Source organism: Ciona intestinalis, chromosome 2 (genome assembly GCF_000224145.3).
Source record: "Ciona intestinalis chromosome 2, KH, whole genome shotgun sequence".
Lineage (NCBI taxonomy): Eukaryota > Metazoa > Chordata > Ascidiacea > Phlebobranchia > Cionidae > Ciona > Ciona intestinalis.
The window spans coordinates 4,504,326-4,515,848 of NC_020167.2; the positions used below are offsets into that span (position 1 = coordinate 4,504,326).

At 36.3% G+C, this 11,523-nt stretch overlaps 4 protein-coding genes across 5 annotated transcripts in view; 3 read left to right on the forward strand and 1 right to left on the reverse strand.

Annotated features, from left to right (window-relative positions):
* Window positions 1–6,333, reverse strand: part of LOC100186215 (WD repeat-containing protein on Y chromosome) — a 19,193-nt gene extending 12,860 nt beyond the window's left edge. The window contains exons 1-13 of one of the 2 annotated variants that reach the window (XM_026840867.1): window positions 6,195–6,333; window positions 5,865–5,919; window positions 5,473–5,566; window positions 4,769–4,875; window positions 4,329–4,505; window positions 4,128–4,247; window positions 3,767–3,932; window positions 3,068–3,342; window positions 2,507–2,622; window positions 2,222–2,422; window positions 1,878–2,142; window positions 1,255–1,393; window positions 695–811 (exon numbers count right to left, since the gene is read on the reverse strand). In XM_026840867.1, coding sequence (XP_026696668.1) covers window positions 695–811; window positions 1,255–1,393; window positions 1,878–2,142; window positions 2,222–2,422; window positions 2,507–2,622; window positions 3,068–3,342; window positions 3,767–3,932; window positions 4,128–4,247; window positions 4,329–4,505; window positions 4,769–4,875; window positions 5,473–5,566; window positions 5,865–5,919; window positions 6,195–6,304 — 1,942 coding nt within the window. In that variant the 5' untranslated portion in view covers window positions 6,305–6,333. Of the gene's footprint in view, window positions 1–694; window positions 812–1,254; window positions 1,394–1,877; window positions 2,143–2,221; window positions 2,423–2,506; window positions 2,623–3,067; window positions 3,343–3,766; window positions 3,933–4,127; window positions 4,248–4,328; window positions 4,506–4,768; window positions 4,876–5,472; window positions 5,567–5,690; window positions 5,758–5,864; window positions 5,920–6,194 lie in introns of those variants that run through there. The other variant, XM_026840868.1, reaches the window with a different exon arrangement.
* A 167-nt stretch (window positions 6,334–6,500) lies between these two features.
* Window positions 6,501–8,027, forward strand: LOC100184642 (osteopetrosis-associated transmembrane protein 1). Its single transcript, XM_002128920.5, has one exon. The coding sequence runs from the start codon at window positions 6,774–6,776 to the stop codon at window positions 7,656–7,658; it is 885 nt and encodes a 294-aa protein (XP_002128956.1). The 5' UTR covers window positions 6,501–6,773; the 3' UTR covers window positions 7,659–8,027.
* On the forward strand, window positions 7,896–11,508 carry LOC100187036 (NIPA-like protein). The gene is made up of 9 exons (XM_002128796.5): window positions 7,896–8,191; window positions 8,370–8,521; window positions 8,810–9,226; window positions 9,429–9,576; window positions 10,017–10,246; window positions 10,403–10,524; window positions 10,578–10,725; window positions 10,970–11,068; window positions 11,228–11,508. Exons 3-9 carry the CDS (start codon window positions 8,930–8,932, stop codon window positions 11,399–11,401), a joined length of 1,218 nt encoding a protein of 405 aa, XP_002128832.1. The 5' UTR covers window positions 7,896–8,191; window positions 8,370–8,521; window positions 8,810–8,929; the 3' UTR covers window positions 11,402–11,508.
* On the forward strand, window positions 8,090–8,927 carry LOC113475835 (ragulator complex protein LAMTOR3-like). The gene is made up of 3 exons (XM_026840891.1): window positions 8,090–8,191; window positions 8,370–8,521; window positions 8,810–8,927. The coding sequence occupies exons 1-3, from the start codon at window positions 8,090–8,092 to the stop codon at window positions 8,925–8,927; spliced, it is 372 nt and encodes a 123-aa protein (XP_026696692.1).
* Window positions 11,509–11,523: the final 15 nt, after the last annotated feature.

Sequence of the window (11,523 nt, forward strand, 5' to 3'; positions counted from 1 at the left end):
AACGCTATGACCACGTCTTCTGTGTCCATCGACCATACAAAGATATCGCCATCGTAGGAAGCTGTGGCCATGGTCGAGTCTCGATAGTGATAAGCTGAAAATATATTACATATAGTAGGATTGGGGGAAGATGGGACACCTTCAGCACAGAATATCCAGATATCCTGATCGTGTTTTAAACAATTAACAACGGTCTTCGTGAGTCATGAGGATACGGTTTTATAATTAATTCCTTGACTTTTCTTTGTTTACTACTAAGCGGTATATCTGAAGTTGTAAATGTATGCCTATGCCAGACATAATCTTTGTCACTCGGGAATGCAATCTATAATTAAACCATCTAAACTGTGAGAATGCGTCGCATAACCACAATTAATAATAGTACTGTATATAAGATGTCCTATATTTTCTGACCGTGCTTTTATTAATTACCAAACCTTTTTTTGTATTAACAACAAGTTTTAAGGCTGTGGATATGTAGTTACGTAAATAATGTTTGCTTATTACCAAACCGGACAAAAAAAGAGTACGAAACAAGCCCCATCTTACCATTTTAATGGTTTAAATATTTTAATGGTTTAATTCTTACCCAAACTCAATATATCGTCGCTGTGACAACGTTTAAATCTTCGCGAAGTTTCGTCTTCGTAAGAATCGGCGAAAGTGGTCACGTGTTTGTTCCAGCCCGCAGAAACTATTCGTCGTTTACAGAATACGACGTCAGCAATTTCAAGTTCGTCTGTCTTCGGCAACCGGCGGAGACAAGCACCGTTGTTGAAATTCCAAAGCGCTATGGAGCCGTTTCTTGACCCTGCATAACAAAGTTCGTTCAAGTTCAAACGGATGTGTGACTTCGTATTGAGGAGAATTTTAAATCAGGTTAAAAATAAGTACATTACACAAAATATTCCTTTTTAATTTCACTGTATTTTGAACAAAAAATGGTATACCTGTTTCAAACATGTTTTTAAACGTTAGTTGGTGCTAAAATAATATTAAATATTAAAATATTAAAACTATATTAAAACGAAATAGATAAAACTGAATAATACGGGAAAACTGGATAAACAAATGCTCTTAATTGCAAACAAAAACGTTATTCTATTTAGAAATATGTTTTAAAAAATAGATAGTGCCAAAATATTGTTACAACAGAACAGATAAAACCGAATAATACGGGAATACTGAATATGTAAATGCTCCCAAAATAATTATATCCAGTTTCTTTTAACTGTTGTTAATAAACAAAGTTACCGGTAGCTAGTCTTCGATAGGTTGGGTCGAATGCCATGCTTGTAATTTCGACATCTCGTTCGGTACAAAACTGCATCGTCTTTGTACCAGTGTTGAGATCCCATGTGGCCACCATTGAATCATCACTGCCTGTTACTATCTGTTAAAATCAGTTTGTCGTTAATACATGAAGGTATGAATGAACGAATGTAACTTATTTTATTCTTTAGTGGCAAAAAAAGACAGCGTTTTTGTATAGGCTGCATGGCTAGCAATTAGTATAATCTATTATTGACCACTGGATTGGAGAAATATGTCGGTTAACTGTCTTTGTACAAAGACACATACGCTGATCGATTTTTTTCTTTTTATTTTTTAGAGACAGTGTCTGGTTTAAGGATACAAAATGGTCGATTTTGCAAAATGGAACGAAACGTCAACCAAATAAAGTTGCGGCAAAAGGGGACGAACGAAACGATCAAACTGTGTAACTAACATCAACACAGTTAGGTTTATGTTGAATATATAAACTTCACCCTGGTGAAGACGACATGTGTATAACGTTGAAACATAGGGACACCAGTTGCAATAATGCATAGAATTACGATACGTAGGGCAGCAACGGTTCATAAACCAAGACAAACCTGTTTAAAGAGTTTGTTGTATAAAACACACGTGATCGGCTTGTGGTGGCTTCTCACCCAACCGCGTTTATGACTTGGCGTTGAGGCGCCGCGTACTTGAAATAAACCGATTTGATTGGTCGCTAGAATGAGTTCCTTTGTTCGATCATTGACAAAAGTCGCGCTAACATCCAGGCGACCCAAGTTCACATTTCTGCTGTGTATATTCTGCTTGCACGAATAATCTCGAAGGTCCCAGATTCGAATGTTTTTGTCCTTGCTTACACTATAAGAGAAAATTAAATGGGTGAGTTGTAGAAATACAATGAAGATATAAATCGTTTTTATTTTCTAAGTAAACCGACCTTATAATCTGATGTTCGCCGCCTCTTACATGAACCTGTATGACTGCGAAAGTGTGACCTTTTAACACAGCAGAAGATTTGCTCACGACGTATGGATTCCATATTCTGACGTCACAATCACGGCTTCCCGTCACAATGAGGTTCCAGTCGGGATCATAATCCAGACAAACTACCCCTTTCCGAATTCGAAAAGAAGATTTTCTGAAAAACGACTGCTTGAATCATGGTCCGAATATTTAAAAATGTTTGAGGTGTGGTACAAAGAATTTAAGTTGAAAAATCAACCTATTTATGACGACACTTTGCTCTTTCCCAGAGCCGGATACTTTCTGTGTGACGTCAGCGAAGTTGAGCGCCTTCTCTTCCTCCATTGATCCGGAAACGAAACATTCTTGACCCTGCTGAGGCGTGGAGTGACATAAATTATATTAGTTCATTGGCCGGTAATCAATTTCCAATGCTGTTTAACTTAAAATAGAGTGTGGGGTAAGATGAATACTGTTAACATATTATATCCTAGATCTTTAAACCATGTTTAACTGTATTTAACAACGCTATTTGAAGAGTCATGGGGATACGGTGATGTAATTCTGTAAACATTCTTTGTTTAGTAGCAAATGGGATGATCAAGCAAATGAAAACACGGTCCATCTTACCCAACCTATATACTAGGGTGGGGAAGTTGGGACAACTTTTGACTCTTTTCTCTCGTCCCATTTTGTAAGCGACCAAAGAATTTAATACAAGATCTGGGTATTTGGATATTATGTGCTAAGGTGTCTTATCTTACCCCACCCTATACATATTCTCCAGCATGACCCTTTCACCGTTTACCATAAAACTTACTTTCCTGCTGATGTAATATTTCAACTGTTGTACCCAACCGGTGTGAACATTCGGGAAATAAGAAGCTATCACGTTGGGGACAACCCCCTTCAGGAGAATCCTAGGAGTGCATTTGTTTCCTGGGCATTTTGCGGATGAAAATAAACAGATATTGGGGTTGTCGTAAATCCGCATTATGTATATTCCTCCATTGGTGTCGCCCCATAGAAGAATGCTTTGCTTGGGATTGGTCACGGAATAATTGAAGTCCATTGTAAGGGCGCAACTCTTTAAACCTGGAGGGTGGGGTATAGGGAATGTTTATGTATTTATATTAGTGTTAGGTGGCCCAGGTTTTCATTCTCGTTTATTGTTCCATTTGGTGGAAAACATAATTACAGAATATACAGAGTTTTAAAAAAACTGTATGCACTAACATACTGTGGGGTAAGATGGGATATATGTGGGGTAAGATGTGACATACATGGTATCTAAATATTCTAAACGTATTTTAAACAATTACCAACGATCTATGAAAAATCGCCAGGATACGATCTTGTAATTCTATAGGTTCTTTGTTTACTACCAAATGGGTCGATAAAATAGAATGAAAAAGTGCTTTATCTTTCACTATATAAAGTACCAATAATTGCAAGAATGCATACGTTTATATTATATAGTGAAATGTTTTACAAAGTTACAAGTAGACTTTTAACAAACCTTGAATTTGAAATTTCCGTTGCATCATATTACCGGTCATGGAGTAGAAGGAAACTTCGTAATCGGTTGACGAAACCACAATACAGTTACAGTTTGACATGCACACCATGTCTGTTACCCACAGCGGCTTATGTACACCTCTACTGCTCTCTAGCGTACACGATTTCTAGAAATTATAGGCCTTTTTAAACATATTGTCTGACCTAACTTTTCAGTAATACACAAAAAAAACAGAAAAAACAATAGGGCACTAGGTATGAATTAAGACATCGCGTTACAGCGACCGTCGTTGCACCGCCACGCAAGGATAGATAAGTATCATTTATTCGAATATTTACATACGGCCTAATTAAATCATCACCTGTAATTGCCAATCGGAGGCCCAGATGTTTAAAATCCCTTCTTTAGACAAGGTGATATAACGACTACCTGTTTCATCGACAGTAGGCAGAACATCTGCAGCTGTTTGTCGCGCATAAGCCTTTTTTTGTAGAAAAAATGTTATTTTAATAATATTTTAATATAACACAATGTCACAAAAAAGTTCTTTTTTTATGCTCACCAAAAGCATACTAATTTTGCATATCGATTCTATATGTGAACATGACTTCTCCACCATAGGATTGGGGAAAGGAGAATCTTTGGCCATGGAAAACATATTTTCTTTCTCCTGATACTCCAGCAGCATGTAGGAAAGGTATTCGTCCCAATCCACTGTTCCATCGCAATTCGTATCAACCTGGAAATATGCTTGGAATAGGGATCAAAAGAGATCGTGTCAGAAATAAAGACTTTATTTTCAATCAGTCTACACTGCGGTTTACAACTTGCCGCAAGCTAGACAACCAACAAAATCAAGGTTATCTAGACTCAGAACCAGATAAAATTCGCTGAATTCGTCTACCACGAGAGGTATGAACTCGTTTTATAACGACTGTCGTTTTTCGGCTACACGAGGATAAAGCAAGTTCATTCATTTATTCATTCATTCATTTAACTCACCTTCATAAATATCATATCAAGTTCATTGTCATCGATGTGTTCGCCCATAGTTCGCTTCATAGCAATGCGAAACTGCTGCATGTCCAACCCGGCGTCGCAATCGGCCGCTGTATTAGGAATAGATTTATAGAGTTGTGCATCAAATATACACGGAAAAACAAACTTAACTTTTCCACGTTAACGGTAATTTCATCAATAAACGTGCTAAAATGTAATCGTGCAACGTTACACAAATTATAGATGCACCTAAACGTATTGTTCAAAATGGTGAGAAATAAAGAAAGAACTTTATTTTCGGTAAAACATTACAAATTAACTTTCTAAAACTAAATTTACCAAAAATACATATTGCTGCTAAGCTTTGTAGTAAAAGACTACCCAATACAATTAATTTTCAAATGACAGGTCAAAGTTATTTTATTGTGTAAAGCCATATATATACTATTTACAGAAAACCAAAATATATTATAGTGGTGTGGGGGAAGATAGGACACCTTTAGCACATAATATCCAAACATCCTGACCATGTTCTAATCTAAACAAATAAAAACGGCCTATTAGAGTCGTGAGGATAAGGTTTTACATTTCTTTGAATGTTTTTTGTTTACTACCATGCGGGACAATAAAATAGTATGAAAAGGTGTCCCATCTTCCCCCATCCTACTATACAATAAAAAAAATTGTACTGCAATGTATATTTTCACCTGCTTCGAGAAAAATTTCTTCTAATTCCTTCAAATTATGATGATTCATGTCATCTCCAAGTTTACCTGACGAGTCTTTCGGTTTAGCTTCTTTCTGGTAAAACCAAATATGCATCTAAAACCTAACTTAGGGCTTGACTGTCGTATACTCATTTTAAATGTTTTAAAAGGTCAAACAGAAAATCTGCTACACTATTTTCATCGCTTATAGGTCGCACCAACTGAAACGTTTGCTTCGCTCGAAAATTGTTCTCCTCGCTTGGTCTTTATGTGCTATAATCACCACAGGGAAAAGGCGCAGTGAGGCACACGCTAGAAGAGAAGGCCGAGCACAAAGTGACTCGCACGCGGCACGTCTAAATAATTACTTGGCAGAATTTGCGCATTCTCACCTTTTTTTGGTTGCTTGCTAAATGTGCATTCGATGCCCTTGCCAAAATATTCGATCTGAAAAGACGTTTTATGTTTACTCATTAAATCAAATGTTATCTTACGCACAAATTGATCATCACAACCTTACCCGAAAGAAATGAATAAAAGTTATGCAATGTAACTTGAGGGTAAACCTTGTTGATTGTGCTCATAGCTTCCTTATGTGTTTGTCCAGCTAATTATTTATTTTGCACTTTTAAATCTGCGTATGATGCACCTTTAACGTGACCGTTTTAATTGGCGCACGTTTTTAATGCGTTTATGCTGTATCGTTACCTAAATAAAATTACCTTGAAACAAATCGTGCAGATTCACAGTAAGGCAACAACGATTTACGCTTCGCCACAACTGTTCCTGGAACCGTAAGCATTCCGTTGGTTTGTTCATTGGACGCCTCCATTTGCTTTTTTAGAACATATGTGTCCACTGTAAATATATTTCGTTAGAATGTTTTCCCCATTCGCTGCTGTGGTAACGGTATTTCCGGTGGGAAACTGTATTGTTACGTCATCGCTCATCATAAATACGAACAGCTGATTAATTCCCACGCTGTTAAATACCCACAATCCACCATAATTTCAACTTCGATTTCCATCTCGCAAACGCCAAACATGGGGTTTTAATATAATCAAATGACATACACCAGCCGCTAGCCGCTACATCAGCCAGCAAGCTCAAACAATTTATACGGTGTCTGTGTTCTCACATATCATGTGATTTTTGCAACGCTTGAGTAGTTCCTACTGTTAATGCAAAAACATAGTTTTCGTTAATTATTGTTACATTTTGATCACGTTTTTCAAGGAAATGGGAAGTATGATACTTTCACAGTTAAACTAGCGCATTTCTTGCAAAAAATCGGCAGTATTATGGCTGAAATCCAGCTGTATTGGGTCGTAACACTCTACGTGATATTTGGTGCATTTTTTCAAAATTATGCCCAAGATGTTCCAGTAATACTCACGTCATATCTTGGGAAAGATGGTAATACAGCCGATATAACGCGCGAACAGTGGCCTTCCGCATGGGAATCTGGCGAGGGCGGTATTTCGGATAGTTGCCTTATTGAGCTGGATAACTTCAGCACAGCAACCGTATTGTTCATGAACTGCACGCTTACAAACGCCCGCCCGTTGCAATACTGTGAAAAGTGTGTCACCGAGTACATTTCAGTACAAAACAGCTACAATATCATTACAAATGATGAAGATAAATCGAACGAAACTGTCGGTTGCAAAAGTGAGATATTAAGATCAGACAATATTCAAGTCGTGTTAATGACTTACGAGTTCGTAACAAGCATTTGGAAGAAATCGAACTGCGATGTATGTTTTGAAAAAATTCCAACTGTGAATGGCAGTTTCCGATACGTACCAACGAACACTACGAAAACTTTACTGCGTAAAATAAAAGCAGTGCTTCTATGTTTTGGTAATTATTCAAAAAACACGCTGCCGGTTGTTCACTTGAAAAATGAAACAGTATGTAACATGTGTAAGAACTTGTACTGTGACGCAAACGATTTGTACCAATCTGTTGAAAGCCAAGGTAACTTGTGCAGTGACCTCATTGATTCTATGAACTATACCAGGAAAAATTGGGGCAATACTTATCACTGTACTGTTGCATTGCCTGATGAGGGGGAAATTTGGGGTCTCACTGCTTTAGTTTGTGCAATGCCTGTGTTGTTATATGTGGGGGTGTGGGCACATGCAAATCGTGCAAGAGCAACTTCTATTAGAGTAGCCTTATAATCTATTTCGAATATGTATTGTGTCTTTGCATTGTATGATACAGTAGGTGGGGGAGGACAGGACACCTTCAGCACATAATATCCAAATATCCTGATCGTGTTTTAAACAATTAACAATGATCCATAGGAGTCGTAGGGATATGGTTTTATATTTCGTTAAATGTTCTTTATGTCTTACCAAATGGGACGAGGAAATGAAACGAAAAAGGTTTCTCATCATTCCCCACCCTACTATATATATATCTATATATGTATTTATTTTGTGTAAATATTAATAATGATAAAACTGCTTAGGCTTAGGAAATAAGCTGCTCCATTCTCAATACCTGTGTTTTAAGAATGTTTTATTTGTGAACATTTTTGCTCTTAGTTCTCAACATTAATTTAGTGAATTTACCATGATAAATTGTTTTTTGTTCTGTCAAGTTGAAAATGTCTGAAGATTTAAAGAAATATTTATATCGTCAGTTGAGCAGCATCAGTGGTTTATGTGCAATTGTTGTGTCTGACAGAGACGGAGTTCCTGTTCTAAAGGTTTGTTTTGAAAAATTTAATTTTGGTGTATCATCTAATATATGATATTGAATTGACTGACTCCTTTGTTTATTTAAATAATAAACAAAATTAGTTTTACAAAGATAGTTTCGTGTATAAAAATCTAGAAAAAAAAGGTGAAACTATTGCCAATATAATAATCTTATAATACCTTCAGGTGAACAACGAGAAAGCTCCTGAATTTGCCTTGAGATCTGGATATTTGAGCACCTTTCCTCTTACATCTGATCTATCTGGAAAGTTAGGCTTTGGGAAAAATAATTACTTTATTTGCTCCTACAGTAATTATACAGTTGTCCATTTTAACAGGTACACTCTTTCTTGTAGTATAAGTGTCCTACAAATGTTATACAACGCTGCTACCATTGTGGACTTATCTATCCTTGGGCAAGAGTCGCAAGACATAAGGGCAATTGTTCCAATCAATTGTCCGTTATGGGCTGTGTATTTCGTCAGTCAAAATTAAAAATATAGTTACATTTATGCATATTCACGAAACATTTATGCATATTTACAAAAAGATAAACAAATGACATTTATTCATAGTTATGCGAGTAAAAACATGTTTCATTTAATCCTATTTACTTGTTTCTGCAGACAACCACTGACACTAAGCTTCATTGCAAGCAGCTCAGCAAACACAGGTCTTATACTTAACCTTGGAGAAGAACTTAAATTATCTTTGGACGGTTTGAAGCAGATTGTTAAGGATTAACAATGGAGCTTACATCTGAAAACTCCTCAGAAAACATTCCACCAGCCATACGCCCGTGTAAAACTGTTGTTGACCAAGTTAAAAACACCCTAAGTTTTCTTCTCACATCTGCTGTTAACTCAATTAAAAAAGCAGATTCAGAAAAAAATGAGATTCCCGTCGAAAAATCGTCTTCTGTGGATAATCCACAGATCTTAGCTAGGAAAAATAAAAATCTCGGGGATTCCCCTAAAGTGGTATCCAGAAGTGAGAAGCTGAGATCTAAAGAAGCATTTCAAAAACGAGTAAAATCTTTTACAGTAAGGCTTCGTTATTTGTGGATTTTGTATTGTAGCTATTGAGTCATTAAACAGCAATAAATACAGATTAAGAATAACTGAACTTTTATCCATAGAATATGTTCTTAAAACTATGTAGAATTGATATTATAAAACCTTGCAAGTAATTTTATTAGAACTTTTAGACTATTGGGTGCCAAAAGTAACTGAATTTACTTTGAAGTTGCAGAACTGGTGTGGAAAACCTCTCCTACTGAACCCAATGTTGTACGCACAGTATGGTTGGCGCTGTAGTGGTGAAGATATGGTGTGTTGTTCATCCTGTGGTGCTGTACAGTGTGTTCAACTTCCATGGCCCAATGCAACTAACTGTAAGTCACAAATGTTTTCCTTGTGCTGCATTCATATAGGGATGTACATTACAGAATAATTAGGTATTCTAGGATATCCTAGATAACTTTATTTTGAATCTTGTTGTCTTTATAAGAAAAAATGTATGAAGCCAAAACGGCCGAGCTGAAACGTATAGCAATCTTTAAAGGACGCTGCGAAGGGTTTTCTCTCGAAAGCCCCACAAACACAAGTATCTGTTTTTTTAAAATAAAAAAATTGTTCGTTTAGTTTAAGAGATGATGTATGATGACGTCATTAAACAGAATACCGAATCCCGTAATTAGATTCAAAAACAAAAGGATTGGAATCTCATAGGTTCAAAATTCTGTAGTGTACATACCCGCATTTATACCACATATTGTGAAATCTTTGTCAGTGTTGAGTGTCCCAAACAAAATTACTGATAATATTTTTACAGATGAAGAGCAATGTTTGAAAACTCGTTCGAAAATAGTGAGTGGGCACATGAAAGTATGTTCGTGGTCGAGCAGTTATTGCAATGATTCCTTCATAATACCATTTCATCCACGATATTCAAACACACAGCAACAAACTTGTATGTTGGAGGAATTCCAAGCACGGGCAAAGAAATTGCTGCATTTAAAAAATGATCTCCCTTTAATAACAGACGATGTAAAGGAAGAAATGGTAAAGATGAGAAGTTTTGTCAAAATAAGAGATGCAAATATTAAAACATTACAGAAAAAATCAACTGTTTAAAAAGTTCAGGAGTAGTTAAGCTGTGCTATGGTTTAAGCTGTATTTTGGTAGGAGCACATTTTAATGCTATGTGTTTAACATTAGGAACTGTCAGAAAAGATATTGGTTCAGCTTTGTGCGGCAGCTGATTTTAATGATAATGATGACATTGAAAACTTGATGGTGGTGTCTTCTATTATTCTTGCTTTATCTGGATGGGATACAAAGTAAGTCTCAATTGAGTTTGTCACGTGCCTTGTCTGAAAAAATTGCTAATCAGGTCTGATGGAGATTCTTCAAACCCAGGAATCTTTTGCAATGAGAGCAGTAGGTTGGTTGGCCTGTGGAATTTTTACTCTGTTGGATACTTGCCTAATGAAACAGACGCTCCTGTTGCTAAGAAACAAAAGAAAGATGAAGATTTCACTGTAAGTATAAGTTTACCTGTTCTGAATTGTCTGTCAATATTGTATTTGAATACACCATATATGTTTGGTGTATATGAAGACACCATACCTTGACGGTGAGTTGTGTGAGCATGAGGTGTATAAATACACCATGTATGCCCATTCTATTTGAAAAAAGGTGGTAAGGTATCTGCTAAAGATAAAATTGTTTCAAAACTGTGGCTATACTAGTCAAAACACTAAACTGCTAAAATTTATCTGTCAGGCGATTGAAAAGAGTTACTTTCATCCACTCAAGCAACACCATGTATGGTCACCTTGGGTGGTTACTATCAAACCAATGTCAGCAGATGAACTTTCTGATGTAAGATGTTTAACTCAACTTAGCTGTCTAACTATTTAATGGTATTTAAACTTGAATTAGCTGTAATTGGTTTGCAAACTTTCTGATGTAAGATAATTATTTAACTTGGCTGTCTTAACTATTTAATGGGTTTAAAAAAATACCTGTAATTGTTTTCAGGAAAGAACAAGTGCAACCTATACTGATGACGACGTGTTACCTGGTTGGAAAATGTTGAAAAATTTGATCTGCAGTGACGGGTTAACAACATCTAAACCAACCATGAAAACTCCACCAAGAGCTGCAGTTAAACAAGCAAGGAGAATACTGAGTGAATGGTCATCACCAATGTAGATGGATGTGTGGCTGAAAACTGTTAATACCTGTTGTATATTGTTCATTGTCATATCATACCCTGGTATTTAAATCTGGGGCTTCGCAATAAATTTCTACTGACTTGAGATGTGCTGCATTAA